Below are 25,030 nucleotides of genomic sequence, written 5' to 3'. Positions count from 1 at the left end.
TGTAATGAGAGTGATCACTTAAGGTGAGCTATTACCAGTGGGGTGGGGGCGGAACCTTTTGTAGTGACAGTCAAGGTGGGCCATTTCCAGCAGTTGACAAGAACGTCTGAGGAACAGTGGGAGGGGGGAATAAACATGGGGAAATAGTTTTACTTTGTGTAATGACCCATCCACTCCCAGTCTCTATTCAAGCCTAAGTTAATTGTATCCAGTAGTGGCACTAGCTGTAAGCAGCTGAAGTAATGGCTTAAGGCCCCAGTCAGTACAAGGGGGCCCTGATTTCATGTTACCTTCACACAACTGTTTGGGGGGGGGGGGGGTAGGGAGCGGATAGCTCAGTGGTTTGAGCATTGGCCTGCTAAACCTAGGGTTGTGAGTTCAATCCTTGAGGGGGCCATATAGGGATCTGGGGCAAAAATTGGGGATTGGCCCTGCTTTGAGCAGGGGGTTGGACTAGCTGACCTCCTGAGGTCCCTTCCAACCCTGGTAGTCTATGAATGTGGACACTTGAACCCATGTGTGTGGGTTTGGGGGGGGGGACAATGCAGTCGGGTTTTTTGGGAGCGGGGAACGCTCCTGCAGGGGCCCCATCTGGCATCTGCGGCCTCCTGGGAGCCCGTGCTGAACTGGAGCCGGATTTCCCCCTTCTCCCTCCTGCCCTACACTGGGCTGGGGCGCTGCTGCGGGCAGCCTCGCTCCCCCCAGAGGAGGCTGCACGGCCGGGCCGGGCGAAGGCTCCCGCCCTCCCCCCCCCGAAACCCGCCGGTCCCCAGTCTCAGGCCGCGGGGCGATCTGCCCGCACTCAACATGGGCGGGGGGGGCCGAGCGCCCAGCCCGCAGTTCATCTGGCTCCCCGGGGGGGGTGAATGGGTGACGTCACAAGTGAGCGCCGGAAGTGATGCTTTCGCCCTTGGCAACCTGAGAGCGCCGGAACCACGCGTGCTCCCTGCGGGCGGCGGGGGCGGGGAGGCGAGAGTCCGAGCTGCCGACGGGCCCGGCGGGAGCATGGCGGCCACCCGTCCCGGCAGCGCCCCCGTGCGCTTCAAATCCAAGTGAGCGGAGGGGACGGCGAGAGCCCCAGGGAGCAAAGGGGCCGCCAGGGGGGAGGGAGGAGCCCCAGGAAGCAAAGGGGCCGGGGGGGCTGAGATCCCCAGGGAGGAAGGGGGGGTGACTGAGATCCCCAGGGAGCAAAGGGGCCGGGGGGGGCTGACATCCCCAGGGAGCAAAGGGGCCGGGGGGGCTGAGATCCCCAGGGAGGAAGGGGGGGTGACTGAGAGCCCCAGGGAGAAAAGGGGCTGGGGGGGCTGAGATCCCCAGGGAGGAAGGGGGGGGTGGCTGAGAGCCCCAGGGAGAAAAGGGGCCGGCGGAGGGGGGGGAGCTGAGAGCCCCAGGGAGGAAGGAGGGGTGACTGAGAGCCCCAGGGAGAAAAGGGGCTGGTGGGGGAGGGGAGCTGAGATCCCCAGGGAGGAAGGGGGGTGGCTGAGAGCCCCAGGGAGAAAAGGTGCCGGCAGGGGAGGGGGAGCTGAGATCCCCGGGGAGCAAAGGAGCCTGGACGGGAGCTGAGAGCCCCGGGGAGGAAGGCGGGGGTCCCAGGGAGCAAAAAGGGCCCGTGGGGTCCCTTGTGTCTCAGAGATCCAAAAGCCTTTTGGGGGTGGCATGGGGAGCCATTCTCCGTCTGTGCTGCCGCCAATGGGGAGGGGCACGTTCGTGCCATCACTGTGGGGGTGCCGTGGTGGGAGCCCTGGTGTTGCTATGGCGGGAAGGGGTGCTGTGGCACAGGGGTGTCTGCCAGGAAGGCAGCTGGGAGGGTGCCAGGCCAGTGGCAGTCTCTGTGCTGTTGTGCAGGTGGGACAAGCCTGGGATTCTGTCACACAGACGTAATATCGAGTTTGTCAGATACCAGTTGCTTTCCCCTCACCAGGCTGTGACCCACAACTGTCTCATGGCTCTTCTCCCTTCCTTCCAAAGTGCCGCCTCTTAGTAGTTGTTATTTAGTAACACCCACGGAACACGTTGGGAGTGAGGGTTCTACCTCTGGCATATTGGTCTCATCTCCGTAAGAGAAAGCTGGGTAGATTTAATACAGAATGATTCTGTACTGTAGAGAACTGTCGGATTTGTCAAACCCACTTTTGCCAGGATCTTATCCTCTGTTACATTCTACAGGTTTTTAACAGTGCTTATTATCTTCACTGCTAGGGAGCAGATTTTGTGCACAGGCTACTGTTTTACAGCAGTACAACGTTCTGATTCTGCTACGTTAGAATCAGAGTTTTTGTTCCAGATCACCTAAACGTAACATGAAGCACATTGAATCACTGGTGGTTACAATGCTGTCTCAGTGGCGCATGTTTGCTATGTCAGCCTCTGACGCTTTTAGTGGAATAACGCAGCTCTATTAGAAACTGACAACTTTCACTAGTCCCTGTATGAAACAATAAAAGAGTTCTGGGAAATCCAGAATAGTTTGTTGTTGGACTCTCTTGTCTTCACAAACTTGAAGCAGGAATTCATAAAGGAAAAGATGTTACAGGAATAGACTTGAGCAGTTACATAGAAGTATTTTACTGTAATTTATGTTGCTGGTACATGACTCAGATAATCCATTTCTTTCTATACATAGCACATGTTGGTCTTTTTTTATTTTCTGATATTTATTTAGCTACAGTTTTTCTAGCAGGTTTAATTCTGGTAAGACGTGTATATATAGTGTTCCTGCATATGAATAATCACTTCAAAGTGCTTTTAATGAAAATGGTGTAAACAAATCAGTCTATTTTAACTGTTCCTCTGTTTCTGTTTCTTTTTATCCTTTCAGCTATGCTGTGTCTAGGAAAATTGAGCCTTTCTACAAAGGAGGGAAAGTTCAGGTAATGCTAAACCCCAAATTCTTTTACTGAAATCTTGGGGGAGGAAAGTAAACAATGATACATATATCAACTCTCTTTTTGGTGCCATAGACCTTTTTGTTTTTTTTCCTAGATCAGCCGAGATGGAAAACACATATTTTGCCCCTGTGGGACGAAACTAAATATAATGGACATTGCAACAGGAGCACTTGTTCATAGCATCGAACAGGTGAGATGATGCAAAGTCAAACTAACTTAAGTTTTCTAGATTAACTTTTGTCTATTTAATGTATTTAATGTTTGATGTATTTAATTCAGTATTTTCAAATGACTTTTAAAAGGTGTTCTACCTTTATTACTGGGGCATTCATCTAAAGGCATTGAGAAGAAAGTTTGAGTATTGAAGAATGAGAAATGTATCTAAATCCAGACAGATACATTATTTATTTGCTATGTCCCTGGCCACAATGAGATTTGACAACATTTTCAAAGTTTAGTTCTTGCTAGGAAGTGACTAATACAGTTTCATGTCTCAGTATAAAAGAGGGCCTTTTTCAGTGGTGCAAAGAAGCAGTTCTGAGTTTCCATGAACAAGAACTGTCTGCACATGGAATGAAAAGAAATGTTTTTTTTTTCCCAGCACTTTTGTACTACACACAAGTTTTTCTTCTTGAATGGACCACTTTCCTACCCATCCAAGTGGGATCTGTGCAGTCATGGTCCACTATATAAATCCCCGGTACACCTTGAATACTGCGTGCAGTTCCGGTCTCTCCATCTCAAAAAAGATATATTAGAATTGGAAAAGGTGCAGAGAAGGACAACAAAAATGATCATGGGGATGGAACAGCTTCCATATGAGGAGAGATGAAAAAGACTGGGACTGTTCAGCTTAGAAAAGAGACGACTAAGGGTGGGATATGATAGAGGTCCATAAAATCACGACTGTATGAAGTGAATAAGGAAGTGTTATTTACTCCTGCACATAACACAAGAACCAGGGGTTACTGGGTGAAATTAATAGGCCAGCAGGTTTAAAACAAACAAAAGAGAGTACTTCTTCATGGAACGCACAGTCAACCTGTGGAACTCGTTGTCAGGGGATGCAGTGAAGGCCAAAAGTATAACTGAGTTCAAAAAGAATTAGATCAGCTCATGGAGGATAGTTCCCTCAATGGCTATTAGCCAAGATGGTCAAGGATGCAACCACATGCTCCAGGTGTCCTTAAACCTCCAACTGGCAGAAGGTGGGACTGGACGACGGGATAGATCACTCAAAACTGTCCTGTTCTGTTCATTCCCTTTGATGCGCTGGCACTGGCCACGCACCATTGGTCTGACCCAGCATGGTGGTTCTTATGTACTTGTTATTTATCATGGGAAACTGGATTTAGTCTCAAACTCCAGTAGTGAGATGTACTTGTGGACATGCATCCTGGTGGGCTGAAGCAATATAGTCAGCATGGGAGCCTTCTGATCAGAGTAAGAAACTTGCCTGTGAACAGTCTCTCTGGAAATGATTCACCTTTGGGTTGCCACTGAAATGAAGAGTCTGCACTTGACAGTGACATGAGCTAAATGAAAGCTAGAAGCAGCTCCCTGGGAATCTCACTCACACACTTCACCCTGTTTCTGTCCCTGTGCCCCACCTCAGCAGGTTGGAACTGCTCAGTCTGGGAAAGAAGTGTAGCATTGTGGGAACCAGGATTCCTTAGCCCGGTACAATGTACCCAGGCCTGTTAGTCTTACTTGTTCATGGGTATTCTGCAGTTTCCTCGGCAGGAGATTCTGTGATGAAGCGCACACTCAGTGAGCGCAAGAAGCGATGTAGCATGTGTAGGCAATGTAAAACCTGTAAAGAGAATAGGGCAACATGGCATTTAAAAATATTGCACAGATGATTTAACTGCCTCTTTCTTCCATTTATAGGATGATCAAGAGGACATTACATCATTTGTTCTTAGCCCTGATGATGAGGTATGTGACAAGTTACACTTGGTTCCTTATTTTCCATTCCACTTTAATAGGTCTCATAAATAATGATGTCAGCAACGCTCGCAAAGGGCAATGGTCCAAGTGGGGTCTGTTTGGACTCTCCCATCTTTCATTTCTGACAGGATTTTCTAATACATTTTGTGCAGTCTGAATTGCTACTTCCAACAAACTTGTATCCTGTATAAATTAAAGGGAATTATTATTTAATAATTATGTTACAATAGTGCCCAGAGGTCACAATCTGGATTGAAGCTTTATTGTGACAAGCTCCGAGAAAACACATATAGGGAAATGGTCCCTGTCTCAAAAATCTTATAATCTAAGAAGACAAAAAACATAGAGGGAAAGGGATACAATCAAATATATTCAATTTGTGCATGTGCATAGATTGTACTGGCTGCTATTTTAATTTACTCTATGAGCTAACTCTAGACCCATTCTTGCCAATATGCATGTGCTTAAGCGTTTGCAGGATTGGAGCCTATGGTATTAATTTTGATGGAATATTATGACCCAAAGAGCCAAAGATGTTAATGTGACCCAGTCACTGTCCAACACTGAACAGTTTTAAACAAAGTTTGGGGTTTCGTAAACAGAGACATCAGTCTGCTTAGTACACTGGCAAACACTGCTAGTTTGTTTGTTTGTTTTTTAACCTTTTACTAAAGATGCAGAAAAGAAAGAAAAACCGCAAAAGCATGTAAAATGTTAAGGCTTTCTTTCTAACAACTTCCACATTTTAAAGGTGGTAACAACTGTCCTTTTTGGGGAAAAGAGAAGGTAGTTGAAATGGACTGGAGCTATTGTAGTTGCTGTTTGTTCCCTAGAAGACAAAACAAGGCAAACACAAGAGGGAAGAGAAAAGAATAGTAGAGAGAGAAAATGCAGCCTCTGTCTCTGGTGTTGACTTTCACTTGCAGCCTCACTGCTGGAGAAACATAGGCATGGCACATGGTCTCATCGGCCACTCCCAAGACCTGGCAAACTTGTACCAGCATCAGGCTGTTTAGGGCATTGCTTTTAACTTATGGCAATGTTGCAAAATGTATAGTCTTGCCTGGCTAATCCAGATGCTTATTAGACAGAAGACAAAAAGAAAGAAGTAAGAAAAAGAAGGAAGGTGGGAAAGAAAAAGAACACACAATGGGGAGGAAGGTGACAGCAAGAACCAAAACTCTGGGATCCCAACAAGATTTAGCCAGAGCTAGCAGAGATGATGTCATCTGGGTCCTTCTCTCTGGCCTGGCCTGGTCTGGTCAGGTCAGGACATCTCTCAGGATCAGGATGACAAAGGCCCAACGGTGTCATGGTGGATACCAGGGTCCCAGAAGATGGTGGGAACGGCAGCCATGCTGGTGTAGCTAGCGTCTTCTGTTTCGCCTCTCTCCCAGCCAGCAGCTGTTGTTAGCTTGACTTTTATTTTCCCCAAAAGTTTTTTCTTTTGAGGACCCCAAAGGGAGCAATTGGTGGAATAGCCCATTCCCTCATTCTTGTATTTGGCCTAATTTCTGACACACCAATTTTGATCTGTCAATTTCTTGTCCCACCCTTCTCTAGTTTATCAGGCATAATTTTAACACAGTCATTGAGTTATATGAATAGGCCTTTCTGTTTGTCCTAATTGGTTCTGTATCCCTTTTCCATCTTTTCCCCATCACCATTTATTGTTCTAGGTTATTGTGACATTTTATGAACTTATTCACATCTCACAATTACAGTAAATTTGTAGGCCCAATTATTACAACAGGCCTTTATTAGCTGTTTGTTATTTATCTGCAGTGCCTGCTTCTGAAAGACTAGCAGTTGCTTCTAAACTTACTTAATATGTATATATGGGGGGTGGGAATTGTATCTGTTTGTTGCACTACAGCATTGCGTTTCTGTCTGGTGCATTGTGATGTACTTACATTTTTATGTTATTTATAAGGCTTCCAGGCTTTTGCTATAAAAAAAAAAAAAAAAGAAAATGCTGGTAAATAAATTAGTTTCAGAATTAGCTTCTTTTGGTAACTGAAATTTCCTAGCTGTTGTCTGTCTCTAGGTTTTCTAAATTGCGCTGTGAACATAACGCAGAATGTGAATGTACTGGCTAACTTAATCTCTGTATTTTTATCTTTTTCCTGCTGTGTGTTTCTGTTAGATTCTTGTGACGGGAAGCCGGGCGTTGCTGTTAAAGCAGTGGGAATGGCGAGAGAACAAGTGTAGACGTACATGGAAAGCAATGCACACAGCACCAGTGGCTGCCATGGTCTTTGACCCCACTTCCACTTTGCTGGCCACAGGTACGGTCTGACTTCAGTGTCGCATGATGTGGGAGTCTGTTTTTGTGATGAAATGGCCTTAAGTTCTGTGATGTTAGACAGTGACAGTGTTTGAATGGGAGCCTCTCAAGGCTTTCCTGTTATTGCAATAAGAAGGTTGTTTTTATGTAAAAATATATTATTAATTGAAAATTCTACAAATTGTCACATGCACCTAGAGAGAAGCTTGTCTAGTGGTCTGAGCACAGATCTGGAAAGCTCTGAAACTCGCTCGTGGGACGGGGAGTGGGTGCGGCAGGGTTGGGCAAGTCCTTTTAACTTTTCTGTGTCTCAGGGTCCCCATCTCTGAGGAAGGACAGTAACAGTACCTGTCTATTGTGAGGACCAGTGAGTTAATACTTACAAAGCCCTCTGAAAATGCAAAGTGCTATAATCCGTGCAACCTCCCTGGTGGCTGTTTTGACTAACTGTTCTCTCTCTCTCTCTCTCTCATTTTGCCTCTTCTGCTTTTGTAACCTGTGAAACTGATACAACTGCTAGTGTCCCAGCCCTGCTGTTTTACCCATTTCTGTTGTTAATTCCTTCATGTCCTTTCTTCTTGTAGGTGGCTGTGACAGTACCATTAAGATCTGGGATGTAGTCAAACAGTACTGCACGCATAACCTGAAAGGATCTTCGGGGGTTATACAGTAAGGAGAAAATCTTCTTAGCCTCCCTTTTCCATTAGGGAAACTAGCAGAGACAGTTTTCCACCCAGGTGTTCTGTCTGAAATAAGGAGCAGCAGCTTGGGGATCTGGGTTTGTGACCCCAATTCTGTTAGCAGATCTTGCTGTACAATTGCAATCACTGCCAATCCTTTTGGCCCCATCCCCGTCTGGTCATTAGTATTATCCTGAGATGACTGAGTAAGAAGAGCATTCTGGGTAAGGGGAATGCAAATGACTTGTACTGAGCGGGCCCAAAACTGTTTTCAGTTTCTGATTTTTGATCTGCTAACGGAGGGACCAGGGCTACAACTGGCTGTTGCTTTGGCAGGAAAAGATAGGGAGGGAGATGATATGGTTAAGGAATTCTGTGAACTCAAGTTGAGACACCCACAATTGACAATTTATGGACTCTTTAGAGCATTTCTGAGGGCAAAGACCTATGGTAAATTTTCCCAGTGGGCAGACTGTGGATAAACGAGATTCCACAAAGGAGGGCAGTAATTTAACCCCAGTTTAGCTAATGTGAATGGTCTGTTATAGGTGCTAGACATTTATGTTATTGCCGTATCAGAGACGATGCTAGTTGCTTTGTGCCTGCACTGTGTTAATCTCTCTCTCCCTCCCTCGCTAGCATAGTCGAGTTCCATCCCGATATCTCCCGCTTGCAGCTCTTCTCCTCCTCAATGGACTATAAAATCCAGATCTGGGACCTGAAATCCAGCAAGTGTATCGCCTCTCTCGACGGCCACTACAGTGCTGTCACCTCTCTGGCTTTTGCTGCAGATAAGGACACACTCATCAGGTAGACTTGTTATGAGCTTATCAGATCTCCATTTAGATTCCCGCTCCCTAAGAAACATATGGCATTCTCTTGCTGCCCGTGGGGTTTGCTATCGAGGGAAGGAAGGGATGACAGTACAGCACATTGAGGCTCAGGTGGGGCTCCGAGAGAGAGAGGTTGAGGGTCTGGGTTTCACCTAATCATGCTCTGTGCCTCAGTGTCCCCATATGTAAATTGGAGTTAATACTGAACTGCCTCACAGGGTTGTGTGTGGCTTTGTTCATCCCACACCTGACCTAGAGAGGGGTTGACTAGCCATAGCTCCACATCTGACTTTGCTTTGACAGTCTTGGCTGGAAGGTGCTGATAGTGAATTTTTCTTTACAACCTTTGTTGCAGCTCTGGTCGTGATAAAATCTGTATGGTATGGGACTTGAAAACAAGAGAAGCCAAGAGGACTGTCCCTATATATGAGGTGAGATTACTTCCTAGTGGTATTTGACTTCTAGTCAGGAGAAAAGGGACCTGCTCATGATTCCAAGTGGTTACTCAGGCTGTTAAATTAGACTTACTTTTTACTGCACCTCATTGTTTGTCAATGTCTCTCGCAGAGTGTGGAGGCTGCAGTATTGTTACCTGAGGATGGAGATTTCTCACACTTGGGTGTGAAGAAACGAGGGCTTCACTTTCTCACAGCTGGCAGCAAAGGTGAGTGAGCCCTTTGGAATTTCTTGTCTTGTCGCTGCCAGACTCCGGGGTGTAAGAAGGAGTAAATTACACTCTGTGGCCAGCCATTGTCAGGGCTCGGCATTCTTCCCATTGTCTTGTATCTGTTGAAAGCCAGGTCCAGTTCAGTGAACCTGTTCTGGCACTCTTGGGATATTTAAGGCAGCACTTTGTCTCCCTCCCCGTATCTGCTAAGCTTTTACAGTCCCAGATACCACGGTGATGAGTGGGGGATGAACGCCTGCTCAGATTTCATAGTCTAGATTTAATTTAGAAAACACCTTCTGTTTTAGGCATCATGTTTACATGAGAAAATTGCACTGGTTTAAATGAAATTGAGTTTTAAACCAGTGCAAACCCCTCTGTGGACACTTCAGTTTGAGTGGCTTATTTTGGTTTATCTTAAACCTGTTCCTAATCAATTTTAGCTAACTTGAGATAAGTCTGGCTTAGACCAAAATCAGAGTGTCCAGGCAGCCTTTCACGGAACTAAATCAGTTTAAAAATCACACCGTTACTTAAACCAGCACAGCTGTCTCCTGTAGACAAGGCTGGAGTTTGAACGGACACATCTCGGAATACTTTTCTGAGTATACTGTGCAGGTATTGTAATGCCACTTACAGGCAGTGTACATCCCATGCATTAGGGGTCCTGCACATCTGGGATGCCGCCACAGCTGCCTGCATATACACCCAGCCCGTGCCGTACCAACGTGTGGACGCCAAGGAGAAAGAAGAGGGCAGCGCACACAGTCTGATACAGTGCATGCTGGTGCCGGGGAAAAATGAGATTGCAACTGTGACTGCAGAGCATAATATCATCTTCTACGATGCCCAGACACTTCAGCTCAGGAAGCAGGTACCATGTACCAAACCTCAGTGCCTCTTCTCTTCCCCCACCGTGCCTTGGGACAACTCCATGTTCAATGACAACATTTTGTCTAATGGTTCCATCTTCCCCAGCTGTTGCTACATATAAAACGATGGGGTCTAAATAAGCTGTTACCACTCAAGAAAGAGATCTTGAAGTCATTGTGGATAGTTCTCGGGAAAACATCCACTCAATGTGCAGCGGCAGTCAAAAAAGCGAACAGAATGTTGGGAATAAGAAAGGGATAGATAATAAGACAGAATATATCATATTGCCTCTATATAAATCCATGCTACGCCCACATCTTGAATACTGCGTTCAGATGCAGTCACCCCATCTCAAAAAAGATATATTGGAATTGGAAAAGGTTCAGAAAAGGGCAACAAAAATGATTAGGGGTATGGAACAGCTTCCGTATGAGGAGAGATTAATAATACTGGGACTTTTCAGCTTGGAAAAGAGATGACTAAGGGGAGATATGATAGAGGTCTGTAAAATCATGACTGGTATAGAGAAAGTAAATAAGGAAATGTTATTTACTCCTTCTCCTAACGCAAGAACTAAGGGACACCAAATGAAATTAATAGGCAGCAGATTTAAAACAAACAAAAGGAGGTATTTTTTCACACAACGCACAGTCAACCTGTGGAACTCCTTGCCAGAGGATGTTGTGAAGGCCAAGACTATAACAGGGTTCAAAAAAGAACTAGATACGTTCATGGAGTATAGGTCAACCAATGGCTATTAGGCAGGATGGGCAGGGATGGTGTCCCTAGCCTCTGTTTGCCAGAAGCTGAGAATGGGCGAGGGGATGGATCACTTGATGATTACCTGTTCTATTCATTCCCTCTGAGGCACCCAGCACTGGCCACTGTCGGAAGACAGGATACTGGGCTAGATGAATCTTTGGTCTGACCCAGTGTGGCCGTTCTTATGTTCTTACCCTTTTCTCCTTGGTACTCAGATCTATTTCCAATGCGCAGAGCACAGGTTCATTGATAAGGTTTCTTTGGGAGAGCTTTGCATTGTACTGATTTGGGGCCCATGCACTATGAACCAAAGACCTGGCATCAGGAGTTATAAGTTGTTCTTTGCAGGGATTTCTTCTTAAAGAAATGAAACAGAGATGAAAGGGCAGTGAGGGACAGGCCATTGAGGAATGCGCCACATCCTTAAATGTCTGTGTATTTAAATGGAGGCTGTGCTGTGTCAGATTGTTTTTAAGCATGGCATCAGATGAAAAACCCCCAGGAATGCACAGAATGCAGTGCTACCAGCCACCGTAGCTGTCATTTGGGTCTTCTCTCGCCAGCTCGTTCCTTGTCTGTCAAGCTGTCTCTTGTTTCGTTGCCCTCAGTTTGCAGGTTACAACGAGGAGGTTCTGGATGTGCGGTTCCTTGGCCCTGCTGACTCTCACATTGTGGTGGCCACCAACAGCCCTCAGCTGAAAGTGTTTGAGCTGGCAACGTCGCACTGCCAGATCCTGTATGGCCACACAGGTATGCTGGGACCTAGAGACTTGTCAGCCCTGCAACGGGCAGGGAGGAACTGGGTGGGTCACCCCTGGCTCAGGCTTCTCTCCTCCCAAGACTCATCTGTGTGAAGGCTGCAGTGCCCTCTAGTTCTCCAGAGCAGGGTGGAGGCATCTGCTCTGCAGGCGGTGTGTGTGGAAGCTCCCGCTGCTCTTCATGCTGTCCCTGTTTTGCATAAAAAGAAGCCTTTATTCTCCAGGGCTGTTGGTTTAGCATCTTTCGCCAGCACTGAAATCTCCTTAAATTCTAGATAGGGGGTGTGGGAGCGAAGACCGACTCTGAGTGGTAGTGCACTTTGTGACTGCAAGCGTCTAATCAAATCACAACAGGTCCTCAAACTTAGCCAAGTACTTACTAGCAAACAGCAGAGCCCACAGTGTAGGTGTGTTTTTAAGTCCCACAGAGCTTCCCCTCACCCCTACTGGGTGGTGGACTCTGCATTATTTCATGCATTTCTGTTGTCTAAATACAATATTTTGTTGCTGCCCCTCATGCGTGGGAGGTGCTCCCTGTAACCATCCACAAAACTCATTATCCTTCAAAACCCTTCTTAAAACTCCCCTTTTTTTTCATAGCCATCACAGCAACGTGGCAGTGGTTAGCCCAGTGGTGCTGAGACCACTGCTGAGTATGCTGACCAGTATTCCCATTGTTTCCTTGCGCTGCCCCATCTGTCTGCCTCTATCTGTTATCTCTTGTTTTATATTTGGCCCTGCTCTGAAGAGCTGAGAATTAATCTTTTTATTCTGTTTGAAATAGGCCTAGGACAATAGGGTTCTGGCCCACAACTAGGGCTCCTAGGCGCTACAAATAATTAACAGTAATTGCTGCCGTCTTTCCTTTCAGAAACAGTTCTTGCCCTGGATGTCTTCAGAAAGGGGTTGATGTTTTCTAGCTGTGCTAAGGTAATATAATATTTCCTTCCCTGGATGCTTAGGATGGCCCATTGCTTACAGTGATCTTTATTGTTGTGGGCAGTTTTCTGCTCATTGTCCTTGATTTTTGGAAAGGGCTTTTGTACTGATGGAAACTTCTGTCCACCTCACCTTTGAAATAGACATTTCATAGATATCCAAGCTCTTTGTAAATCCTATTTCCTTATTCCTATCATTTTTTTTAATATTGTCCTTAGAAAAATATGGGTTGGTTTTAGTATACTGTCCCAACAGGAAATCCCAGTTGTTTGATCTTCCTGGGATCTTCAGTATTTGTGCTACTGTTAGTAAGCGTTTCTCTCCAGCATGTGAGCTCAGAGCTATTCATTGCTGCAAAAGTGGCTAGGAGCAGTGTGTAGCATAGATGATCAGAGGTAAGGAGGCAAGGGGCAAGCTGTCTTAACATGCTCAGAAATGAAGTAACTAACGTAAATTTTAGCTTACCATTAAAATTAACTTTAATTTGTCTCGTTTAGTTGGCAGAAACGGAGATTTAGGTTGGATTAGGATAGTTTTCTAACTCTGAGAATAGCTGAGCACTGGAAAAGGATAATAGGGAGGTTGTGGAATCCCCTTCAAAGATTTTTAAACACAGGAGAGTGAATTTAAGTAATCTCTTAAGTCCTACATTTCTATGGCTCTGTGAATATTGCTTGGACTGTAAGCTGGAGTCCCTCATTACGGTTGTCTATCTGTGCCCTGAGGTGGTGGTGATGAAATGACTGCAGACACAGATCTTTTTTTATTATTTTTTTTTAATACCAAGCACGCTGGCTATTAATACTACTCTGTTCACTTGTCAGAAAAGTATAACTGTTTTCCTCCTTTCCTGTTTCAGGACAGAAGCCTCCGGGTTTGGCGGATGGGTAAAGCCGGCGAGGTGGTCTGCATGGCCGAAGGATTGGGTCACGCCCATGGAGTGGGTGCGCTCTCTTGCTCAAGGTAACGGCGGCATCGTTCTTCCTACATGTGGTCTGTGTTCACAATGAAGAAACCACAGTCTGTGTAAACTAAGGCTGCTGCCTCTGCAGTGGCCCAGGCCAGTCAGGGTGAAGGTGTTGACTTGTAACATGATAAGATTGGGAGAGAGGCTTTTTTGGTCCACCCTGTTGCCTCACCAACCCCAGCTCTTATGTTTGCTCTTCTCCTCTTTGTCCACCTTGCTCAAGTTTGTCTAGAAGAACAAAAAGCTGCAGGAGCCTTGGTCTGTCTAGCTCCTGGATTATGTTACGGTCAATTAGAGGGGGAAGGGTTTGGGACAGAGGAGAAACACTGAGATAAGAGAACTTGCTGGGAATCTTGCTTGTTTATAAACTTGTTTCCTTTCTTCACATTTGTGTCTTTTTGCAGTCCAATTTCTGTATTCAAAAGGTGCAATTCAGTAAGTGAGATTTGGCCCAGAGGAGTAATGATGCATGTGGCGAATAGCTGAACTGCGGGGGACTGTTGTAAGGGTTGAAATTAAATGAAATAAAATGAAGCTTTGGAAAACATTAAAACACTGAGCTGTTTGAAATCCCAACTGAGTGCATAGGATGGCGCTAGAGAAAGAAAAGCCATTTTCTCTGTGCAGGTGAAGCAATTGTTTTGCTTTATTGCATTTGACATTTTTCCTTTTCCTATTTTCCCCCCCACCCACCCCCACTTCCAGAATGAAAGAGAGCTTTGTAGTCACCACCAGCCAAGACTGTACGATCAAAGTCTGGAATCTCCCAGAGTCCCTCACTGCCAAAACAAAAGCAGACTTGGTCTCCAGCCCTGAAATCCTTCATGCCCACGTGACGGAGAGGGGTCATGACAAGGTAAAATCTCAGCGGACTTGAGAAGGTTCTTTTTCTGTGAAAGCTCAGCGAGGCAGTTCTTGTGTTCTGTGCTTTGAGTGCTTTGGCCGCAAGGTTCAGTACTTCGTAAAACATATGTTTATGGATTCCAGGCAGTAACGTGACTGATGAAATAACTTCCACTGACATCAGACAAGGAAAATCAGTGATTTATTTGTAAGGTGAAGGCTAGGGAAATCCCCCCGAAGCCATTTGTTCCTTTCGCTCAAAAAAATATTTCCCAAAGTGGTTTGAGCATTGGCCTGCTAAACCCAGGGTTGTGAGTTCAATCCTTGAGGGGGCCATTTAGGGATCTGGGGCAAAAATTGGGGATTGTGCCTGCTTTGAGCAGGGTGTTGGACTAGATGACCTCCTGAGGTCCCTTTCAAACCTGATATTCTATGTATTTTTCTCCCCTTTTTGTCTGTGGCTTTCATTCAGATGTTTTAGTTCTCCTCTAGGAATCTCAGATCAGGACAAGAAACAGATGTGTGTCTGAGACTGATGGAGTTAGTGGGACTTGGCTTGGGGGCACCAACATATAAGCATAGAACAGCTGCACAAAAGGAAAGATTTCATGTGCTGGGGAGATCACATCATGGGAAAATGTTGTGTTTAGTTTCTAGTTGAGCTGTAACAGAATAGATCTTCTCAGGTGTGTTAGCTGTAAAACAGGTAAAGTCCCAGGAACAATGAATCTTGAGGTCTCAGAACTTGTACCTCTCTCACTCCTCCGTTCTCAGCCCTGGGCTCACCAGGTGTTTGGTTAGTGCTGGCAAAAGAATTTCACTGCTTTGTTCCTTCTGTGTGACTTTCTCTAGGATATAAATAGTGTGGCGGTTTCTCCAAATGACAAACTGATTGCCACTGGCTCACAGGACAGGACGGCCAAGCTGTGGTCCTGTCCTGATTGCTCTCTGATGGGCATCTTCTCAGGACACACGCGTGGGATCTGGTGCGTGCAGTTTTCTCCTGTGGATCAAGTCTTGGCCACCTCCTCAGCAGATGGCACTGTGAAGCTGTGGGGTCTTCATGACTTCAGCTGTCTGAAGGTAATGAAAATTCATACTCCTGGGTCGTCTAGACAAACACTGAATGTGGCAGAGATTCGTCAGGGCTGCTCCAGACAGACACAGCTTGGCCAGACTCGCAGAAGTGTAACATCACTCCCATGATGAGGGAAAAGCTGTTCAGGCCTGGGTTTGTTCTCCAGGCCGTCAAGATCTGAGGCCTGCACAGGCAGCAAGCCCCTTAGCAGTACTCTTGAGTAACCTGCTTCCTTCCCTGGCCAACCCAGGAGCAGTGCAGGCTGGATTGATGTGACACAGCCAGGACCTTGGAGGAAATGGGCATAGAACAGAGTAATTTGACTCTTGGTCTTCAATGGAGAAACATCTCTCCAGTCCGTCAGTCTGTCTCATTATTAGAAGGAGGAGGATGACACTACATTGCACTCATCTTATTGCATGCTCCTACTTTTAGATAACTTAGCAGTCCGAGTGCTGTGATCCCATGTGGCTCTTCCCCAGTGGTGTGATCTCCCATCTTAATGTTTGCTTGACACAATAAGAAGGTGAATCAACTTTTCAGCAGCTGCCTGATCCAGTTAATGTAAATGTCTCACTCTGATCACATCATGTGGGATTTATGCTTGGATTGCATGTTCAAGCAGTTACACTAAGCATCTATAAAGTAGTACTGGGATGCGTCTTTTCTTCCCTCGTATCTCTCCCACCCTGCAGCAAAACACAGGTTCCGGGGATATGGTCTGCCTGCTTGGAACTTCTTTATCTAGAATCTGGGTACAGATTTTGCTCTCGTGAAAGAAGAGCGCCATTCCAAACTGCCTCCTAGCCCCAAACAGTGAGGCAAGGTTTGCCCTGTGACCTGGCTGTCTAATATTCTGTTACTTACTTACTGTTTTCCACCCCAGACTTTTGAAGGTCATGACGCCTCTGTGCTGAAGATAGTTTTCGTGAGCCATGGGACACAGCTGCTTAGTAGGTATGACCTTTCTCTGGGAGCCTAAGGGAAGCTAGGCCAGTGCAGCGAACTGGCAAACAGAGGCTTGAGCAGGAGGTTGAGTTGTTGATTTGATAATCCCCTTTCCCGAGGAGAGAGGTGTGCTTGGCAGGTGGGATTCTGACGAGAGAGGGAACCACATTCAGCTCTGGAGGAAGCAGGTGAAACTCCCATTGAAGTCAGTGGGAGTTGGGCCTGCTTACACTGACAATTGGGATTTGGTTCTTAAACCAAAGAGGATTCTTAAACCAGAAGAGTCAGCACCAGCCGCCTTGACTGTAGCCCTTTCCCAGAAGTGAATTGTAAGCTCACCTTGCTGATGAGAAAATGCTGGATTTCTGCTCAGCTTTCCTGACGTGCCAGTTCCGCCCCTATTTGTCCTCCAGTCTAGCACCCGTGCTGCTGTGTTCCAATAACCTCCGCTGAACTATCTGGGACATGAGATATACCCAATATGTGGGCAGCTCTGGAGGGGCATTTCACCTATTGTAGCTGGCATGAGCAGCAGAGGAAGGGTTAATCAGCCAAAGGGAAACGAATGCAGAACCCTCAAGGAAAGGATTTTCTGCCTTTACTGGTTATAAACAGAAATAAAACCTGAATGAATGATCTTTGCACTGTCCAAGCAGAGAAATGGAAAAAAACAATGAACTACATACACAGCAAGATGTAAATTGGGGTTTAAAACTCTTAGTTCAGAGAAGAAGAATGGTTCAGTGGCTAAAGTGCTAGCCTGGGTCTTGGGAGACACTGGTTCAGTTCCCACATCTGCTACCAACTTCCTGTCCCTGGCAAGTCACTTACTCTCTCTGCGCCTCAGTTCCCTGTCTGTACAATGGGGATAACAGCACTGCCCTGCCTCCCAGGGGTGCTGGGGGAGGGTACATACATTCGGATTCTGAGTGCCTCAGATACTGCCATGATCAGTCGGGGCTATGTGAATAGCCAGGATAGAAAGAATACCCTAAGGGGATGTTCATAGCATCATTTGGTTTAGTTTGAAATGATTTTTAACCTGACACGGTCCCTTGATGGTTTGAGAGTGTCATTTTTACCAAGCCCTCACTTCTGACAGGATGCAGTAGAGCAAGAATAGGACTGTCCAGTGCCGATTTAAGTCCAGGGGTTTACGCTTGGTTTCTCTTTCTCCTTTCCAAAAGCGGTTCCGATGGGCTCTTGAAACTTTGGACAATTAAAACAAACGAGTGTGTGAAAACGTTAGACGCTCACGAAGATAAAGTGTGGGGTCTCCACTGTAACAAACAGGATGACCTGGTCGTGACAGCATCCAGCGATTCCTGTGTCATCCTGTGGAAGGTATCGTACATTGTCCTCCTTCAATTTGCTTTAAGAAAAGAATTGAGGGAGTGTGGTCTAGTGGTCAGAATCCAGGACTGGGAGCCAGGCTGCCTGAGTTCTGCTTTCCTCATCCTCCCCATCTGTAAAATGGGAATAGGCAGATACTGATTTCGGCCGAGGCTCCAGATCAGCACTGGCCACTTCTCTCTAAAAGCAGGGACAGGAAATGGCCCTGAGCAGCCTGCAAGCAACGAGAGGCATAATGGGAGCACCAGCGATGGCTTGGAAGGGGCCGAGTCCATGGTGCTGTAAATAATTTGGGGAGCAGCTGGATTCAGCATTTGACACCCCACATAAAGATCTTGCTAAAGAGGATAAAGAGGAAATCAAACTCTGTTTAAGCAAGACTGACAGCGGCTGTGTTGTGATCTGTTAAAGGATGTCACTGAAATTGAGCTGGAAGAGGAGCAAGCTAAGCAAGAGGAGCAGATTATGAAGTGAGTAACCCTGAGCAATACTAGGGATAGTATATTGTCTCTCTTATCATGTGCCATCCCCATGAAACTGCACTTAAAGCCTTCCCATTTCTTCTTCTTCATAAAGCAAAGCCGTTGTTTATCTGGTTGTCTGCCCCATAATCTCTCTTAGTCTCTTCATCTGCTGCTGTAGGTTATCTTGGCTTCCCATAAAGTCTTTATATAATAACTATTAACTTGGAAGTCAGTGAACTTCAGGGTTCTGTACTGCTGAGATAAGCCAAGTCAGACCATTGAAACTTACTCATCATTCATTTTCTCCTGTGTCAGCCAGCACAGAATACCTCAGGAAACCTTTTAACATAATGCCGGGATAATTATCGATACAATGATGGCACTGAGGTTTTCACTGGGAAGCCTACTTTTATTAACTTCTTGGCGTTAAATCTCTACGCATTGTTACCATTGAATTTGCTGCATTTTGTATAACATTTTGTTCTCTCAAGCAAATGAACATCTGACAACCTCTTCTTCCTCATTGCATTACAGAGATCAAGAGCTTTCCAACCTGCTCCATGAGAAAAAATACCTGAAAGCTTTAGGGCTGGCAATCTCTTTGGATCGGCCACACACGGTGCTGACAGTGATCAAGGGTAGGTATCCACTGTCAGTCAAGGTTTTTTCTGGTGTCTTCCAAATCATCCCCTTCTGTCAGGTAAAGGAGACAGAAACCCAGAGTCCAGGAGCCTCCCACTTCTATTTTCCCCTTTTCTTGTCACCTCTATTTTCTGATTTGAAATCACCAATGCCCCACTGCATTGTGCCCAGCAGCAAGTGTTTCCTCTGATCTCACAGCACAAGCACATCTCAGGAAAGGTCAGAGCATGACCGATGTTAAACACAGCACTGTACAGACCTCAATGGCTCCTGTAAGCATCATGCACAGTGACTGATTGTCCAGGAGCAGTGGGCCTTGAATTAGCAGACAGGGCAGCTTTCATCCCTAAAGCCAACAGCCTGAAACCAGAATCTTTATTGAGCTTAATTGTTACTTTGCAGTATTTGTCTGCATTTTAAATGAGCACCTAGCTCATGGCAGTTACTCTACAAGCAGCTCTTCACAGCGCTGAGGGTCAGGTGGCTGATTTGGTTTTCCTGGAGATCAAATTCAGGTTTAGAGTTTGGCAGAGAAACTAGGCCTAGCTTTCATGTTTTTTCATTGGTGATGAGGAATTGGGCTGATCCAGGGTACTGACATAGTACAGTATCCTAAACGTTCTCTGAGCGTACGCAAAAAATGGTTAAAAGAACACAGGAGATCTGGGGCAGAGGCAGAGATAGCATCCAGTTTTCTAGAGCAGCATTCAATTGCCTTAACCATGTGATCATGTAATTAAAGACTGTATCATAATGCATCCGCACGAGGGGCCAGAATTAAGGTTTCACGGGCAATACTGGTATTTCCTAACTTTGGAGTGTTTGAATTTGCAACCTTCATAATCTTATTTTGTGTGTAGGTAAGTTCCTAGGCGCACACCTGTTTTCACAACAGCACACCTTAGGATATAGTGTTGCACACTCATTAAATATCCCAAATTGTTGGAGACTTCCTGCTTCCAAAGCTTGGCTTCTTATTTTTAATCTTTTTATTTTCTAGAAATTAATCTTATTATTTCCTGTCTCTTCACTTTCCCCTTTAGTTATCCTTAAGGAAACCAACGGGAAAGAGAACTTAGAAAAGAACATCCTTAGACTGCGGAAGGATCAGAAAGGTTGGTTGAGCTATTGTTCATGTGACTAAAAGAGTATTTTAGATTAGAAGCCTGTTTTCTGTACTGAAACTAGAAAGACTAGAATCTTCCTTATCTTCACTCTTCATCACTGACCTCCCACCCTCACCAAGCGCAGCTGCTGCTATCAGTAAGGGTGCCAGTGGTGACGTAGGCCTGAGCCTGCTACAGGCTGGTCTGTGGCCACAGACCGCAGCCAAGCAATGATCCTTTGCACATTGGTAGCATTTTCCATCTAGGTGTGTCAAAGCATCACAACGCCCCTAGGAGGCAGCTATGTTCTGTTAGCCCTATTTTACAGATGGGGAAATGGCAGCACATAGGAGAATAAGTAACTTGCCCAAGTTGGGTCAGGAGTAGAGCTAGGAATTTAGAACCCGGAGACTTGCATCCCTGTCACCGTCTCTGTTCACAAGGCCACTTCCATATGTTACTGATTAGTTGTTCTCAGTCAACCTGTGTCACAGTCAATCCAGTGAGGGACTTGATATACAGTTACTATTGGCCCCCAAGCTTGTCACTCGGTCATGCCAGGTCAGCAGGGTATGAAAAGAACAGATCCCTCCTGAACTGGCATCTCTTGTGGGGTGATGTTACCCTTGAGCTGGTGTGTGTGAACTGCACACTTCTGAATTACTGGCTTTTCTCTGTAGAGTCAGTGTTGAAGTTTTTGGTGACCTGGAACACAAACTCTCGAAACTGCCACGAGGCTCAGGCTGTCCTTGAAATCCTCCTAAAGCATGAAGCGCCGGAGTGTCTCCTGCAGTATGAGGGGATTAAAACTGCTGTGGAATCCCTTCTGCCTTACACCGGTGAGTGACAAAAGAGACCGCATCTCGGCTCCATTAAAACAGTGGCACGGTTGTCTCCGTGGCTCACCCATCCAGAGGTGCTCCCGTGGCAACTCCCCCAGCACCAGCATCGCCAGCACATGGCGCCTGATCGCAGCCGTGCCCTAGAGCCAGGTGTCTGAGCTGTGCCTTGGACACAGAGCTGGTAGACAACAGCACACTGCAGTATTGCCAGCTGTGTTGGGCCATCAGCCCTTCCATCTTCATTCCCGTGCTCTGCGGAATGCGTTATTGCTTCCTGGCGTCTTATTACCAGCACTGAAACATAATTTTTCAAAGTCTGTGAAGATGATACACACTCAGCAGCCTCTCCTTCCCCCCTTAGCCTCAGTCAGGGCAGAGAAGAGAATTCTCCCTGATTTTCCTTGTACTTAACCCTTTCTGTTTAGCAATAACTTTTCTTTCCTCTTTGCAGAGCGCCATTTCCAGAGACTAGGCCGCTTAGTACAAGCCTCCATGTTCATCGATTTCATGTGGCAAAATATGAGACTAGCAGATGTGTGAAAGTGGGAAGAGGACATGAGTCTGGGACCATTTATACGCTGCTTGCAGTATACTGAGGGGAATGACTGGCGAGCCAAGGGCACGCACACTGACTGAAGTGCCGGATGCTAACATTAGTTGGCTCTCCCAGCCCACGTTGCAGTTTGAGTATTTTTATAATAAATATTTCAAGTTCGATTTTATAAATGAGCGAGTCCAGTCTCGACTTGCTGTCTCCTCAGTGCCGTAGATAAGGAGGGGAGAGGCTGCCTGCCCGAGTTGGACTCCTGCTGTGTCTGTTCTAGAGCAAAGGTCCTCTTATTTTTAGCACTGCACTCTGGGAGACCATCCCAACCCCCCGATTTCTGTCTCTGCACCAGCCTGTATCTCTGCTCCTTCTCCTCTGTATTGACCTCCAGTGAAATATCCCTCGCTTGTGGTGAGCTTGCTAAGACTTCAGCTCACTTCTGGCTGTGTAGGTTGGGTGTTGGTGTACACAGCCCTTTCTTTAGGGTAACCTGGAGCATGGAGGGGGTGGGCATTACCAGCTTTCCATTCTACTTGAGAAAAAGACAGAGAAATGCAAGCAATGTTTCGTGGGATGGATTCAGTAGATGTGCGTTACTGATGCTGTTTGGAGAGTCATAGGAGCACACAGGAAAAGGGTAAAGTCCTAAATCTCAATTGTTACTGAGCTGCTTGCTAATCTACATCTGTGCAATAGCAGCCCGGCACATCTGCACCGCTGTGCACTCTGGCACCCGAAACAAAATTTGCACATCGGTGTGTTTGTTTTATCTTTGTTGCATGGACATTAACAGCAGAATACCAGGATAAAAAGGAGTGGGATCTTACTGAATGCAAACTTCACCTAGGTTTGCTATTTCCAGCACTTCAGCAATTGCTTCAGTACCAACAAATGTTTTGTCTTCATTCTGAGCTCGATAAACTTTGGTGCCAGTATTGATTACCATTTTAAATACAACGTTCTCTGCTAATACTGTGCACTCAGTACCTTCCGTCGGAGGATAGAGATGTGCTTTAGAGACTGTTAATTAAGCCTTGTACCATCCAAAGTAGGGCAGTGTGACAGCTTGACAAGCTGCTAAACTGATGGTCAGAGGTGAAGGTGACTCACCCAAGGCTACGTAGAAAATCAGTGGGAAATTATCTGAATCCCCTGCTCTCTAACTCACTCCATGTCATTGTGCTGATCAGTTTTACTGTGCCAAGAACTCTTTTGTGTGAATGTGTTTTCAAGCACTCATTTCAGGGTCTGAATAGGTTTGAAAATCCTCTCTACAGAAACCTGATTGGGGGGGAAGTCTGCTGATTACTGCCAAATTCCAGCAGAAAGTTATCAATGATTTTTCATTATATATTAAGGCCAACTCAAGAGGCCTGAGTTCTCTCCCCAGCTCTGACACTTAGCCTCTTTGGGCCTCTGTTTCCTCAGTCTGTAAAATGGGGATAATGACATTCAACCAGCCTGTTTCAAGTGTTTTGAGAACTTTGGGGTCAAAGTGCTGCATGCAGTCTGGATATGCAGCGCAAATGGGATAGATATGGCAGAAATCAAATGGGAACTCTTGCGTTAAAACTCTCCCTCTTCTGTGACTGTCCTGTCTAAGGTCTTGTCTACACTACGAAATTAGGTCAAATTTATAGAAGTCGGTTTTGTAGAAAGCGTTTTTATACAGTCAATTGTGTGTCCCCCCACACAAATGCTCTAAGTGCATGTAGTCGGCGGAGTGTGTCCACAGTACTGAGGCAACCATCAACTTCCGGAGCATTGCACTGTCTGTAGCTGTCCCACAGTTCCTGCAGTCTCTGCCACCCATTTGAATTCTGGGTAGAAATCCCAGTGCCTGATGGGGCTAAAACATTGTCGCGGGTGATTCTGGGTACATATAGTCAGGCCCCCCTTCCCTCCCTCCCTCCGTGAAAGCAAGGGCCTTTTTTCTTGAGTTATCTGTGCAGACGCCATGCCACGGCAAGCACGGAGCCCACTCAGCGAACCGTCACTGTATGTCTCCTGGCTGCTGGCAGACGTGGTACTGCATTGCTACACAGCAACAGTTTATTGCCTTTTGGCAGCAGACAGTGCAGTGTGACTGGTAGCCGTCGTCGACGTAGTCCAGGGTGCTCTTTTAACCGACCTCAATGAGGTCGGGGCACCTGGACAAACATGGGAGTGACTCAGTCAGGTCATTTCCCTTTTAAGTTTAGTCTCATGGCAATTCAGTCCTACCAGCAGTGCAGCCAGCAGAAGACAATGGCCAGCAGTCATACTGCACCGTCTTCTGCCGAGCACCCAGGTGATGACGATGGCTAGCGGTCGTACTGCACAGTCTGCTCCCAGCAAGATGTATAAAGATAGATGAAGTGGATCAAAACAAGAAATAGACCAGATTTGTTTTGTATTCATTTTCTTCCTCCCTCCCTCCCTGAAATCAACGGCCTGCTAAACCCGGTTTTGAGTTCTATCCTTGAGGGGGCCATTCTGTTTCTCGCAAAGCCGCCCCCTTTGTTGATTTTAATTCCCTGTAAGCCAACCCTGTAAGCCATGTTGTCAGTTGCCCCTCCCTCCGCCAGAGCAATGGCAAACAATTGTTTCGTGCCCTTTTCCTTGGATTGCCTGAGCAGGAGCAGACGCCATAGCACAGCAAGCATGGAGCCCGTTCAGCTCACCACAGCGGTTATGACCATTGTAAACACCTCGCGCATTATCGTGCAGGGTATGCAGAACCAGCACCTGAAAAACCAGGCGAGGAGGCGACGGCAGCGTGGTGATGAGGACATGAACACGCTTTTCTTTAAAACCGTGTTCCCCCACGATTTGGAGATCATGGTGTTAATGGGGCAGGCTCATGCCATGGAACGCCGATTCTGCGCCCGGGAAACAAGCACAGAGTGGTGGGATCGCATAGTGTTGCGGGTCTGGGATGATTCCCAGTGGCTCCGAAACTTTCACATGCATAAGGGCACTTTCATGGAACTTTGAGACTTGCTTTCCCCTGCCCTGAAGTGCAAGAATACCAAGATATACCAGCCCTCACAGTTCACAAGCGAGTGGCAATAGCCCTGTGGAAGTTTGCAATGCCAGACAGCTACCAGTCAGTCGGGAATCAATTTGGAGTGGGCAAATCTACTGTGGGGGGCTGCTGTGATGCAAGTAGCCAATGCAATCACTGAGCTGCTCCTGTCAAAGGTAGTGACTCTGGAAAATGTGCAGGTCATACCAGATGGCTTTGCTGCAATGGGATTCTCTAACTGTGGTGGGGCTATAGATGGAACGCATATCCTTATCTTGGGACCGGACCACCAAGGCAGCCAGTACATAAACCGTAAGGGGTACTTTTCAGTGGTGCTGCAAGCACTGGTGGATCACAAGGGACGTTTCACCAGCATCAATGTGGGATGGCCGGGAAAGGTTCATGACGCTCGCATTTTCAGGAACTCTGGTCTGTTTAAACGGCTGCAGGAAGGGATTTACTTCCCAGACCATAAAATAACTGTTGGGGATGTTGAAATGCCAATAGTTATCCTTGGGGACCCAGCCTACCCCTTTATGCCCTGGCTCATGAAGCCGTACACAGGCACCCTGGACAGCAGTCAGGAGCTGTTCAAC

At 46.4% G+C, this 25,030-nt stretch overlaps 1 protein-coding gene across 1 annotated transcript; it reads left to right on the top strand.

Moving 5' to 3' along the window:
• Nucleotides 1-912: 912 nt before the first annotated feature.
• On the top strand, nucleotides 913-22,243 carry TBL3 (transducin beta like 3). The gene is made up of 22 exons (XM_074965013.1): nucleotides 913-1,052; nucleotides 2,819-2,870; nucleotides 2,983-3,078; nucleotides 4,779-4,826; nucleotides 6,985-7,126; nucleotides 7,710-7,794; nucleotides 8,445-8,615; nucleotides 8,994-9,069; nucleotides 9,206-9,302; nucleotides 9,968-10,179; nucleotides 11,549-11,690; nucleotides 12,570-12,628; nucleotides 13,497-13,600; nucleotides 14,310-14,460; nucleotides 15,300-15,530; nucleotides 16,412-16,482; nucleotides 17,661-17,817; nucleotides 18,238-18,296; nucleotides 18,825-18,928; nucleotides 19,976-20,047; nucleotides 20,719-20,877; nucleotides 21,332-22,243. The coding sequence occupies exons 1-22, from the start codon at nucleotides 1,006-1,008 to the stop codon at nucleotides 21,418-21,420; spliced, it is 2,424 nt and encodes an 807-aa protein (XP_074821114.1). The 5' UTR covers nucleotides 913-1,005; the 3' UTR covers nucleotides 21,421-22,243.
• Nucleotides 22,244-25,030: the final 2,787 nt, after the last annotated feature.

Source organism: Natator depressus, chromosome 10, assembly GCF_965152275.1.
Source record: "Natator depressus isolate rNatDep1 chromosome 10, rNatDep2.hap1, whole genome shotgun sequence".
Taxonomy (NCBI): Eukaryota; Metazoa; Chordata; order Testudines; family Cheloniidae; genus Natator; species Natator depressus.
Note: the sequence above shows the minus strand (reverse complement) of the source record. Positions and strands in the feature narration are given on the sequence as shown.

Bases quoted from the DNA above. Each gene is read 5' to 3' on its own strand.
- TBL3 (XM_074965013.1), top strand. From the start codon at position 1,006: ATGGCGGCCACCCGTCCCGGCAGCGCCCCCGTGCGCTTCAAATCCAA. The intron at 10,180-11,548 runs GTACCATGTACC...CGTTGCCCTCAG, and splicing joins CACTTCAGCTCAGGAAGCAG to TTTGCAGGTTACAACGAGGA. The intron at 18,929-19,975 runs GTAGGTATCCAC...TTTCCCCTTTAG, and splicing joins GGTGCTGACAGTGATCAAGG to TTATCCTTAAGGAAACCAAC.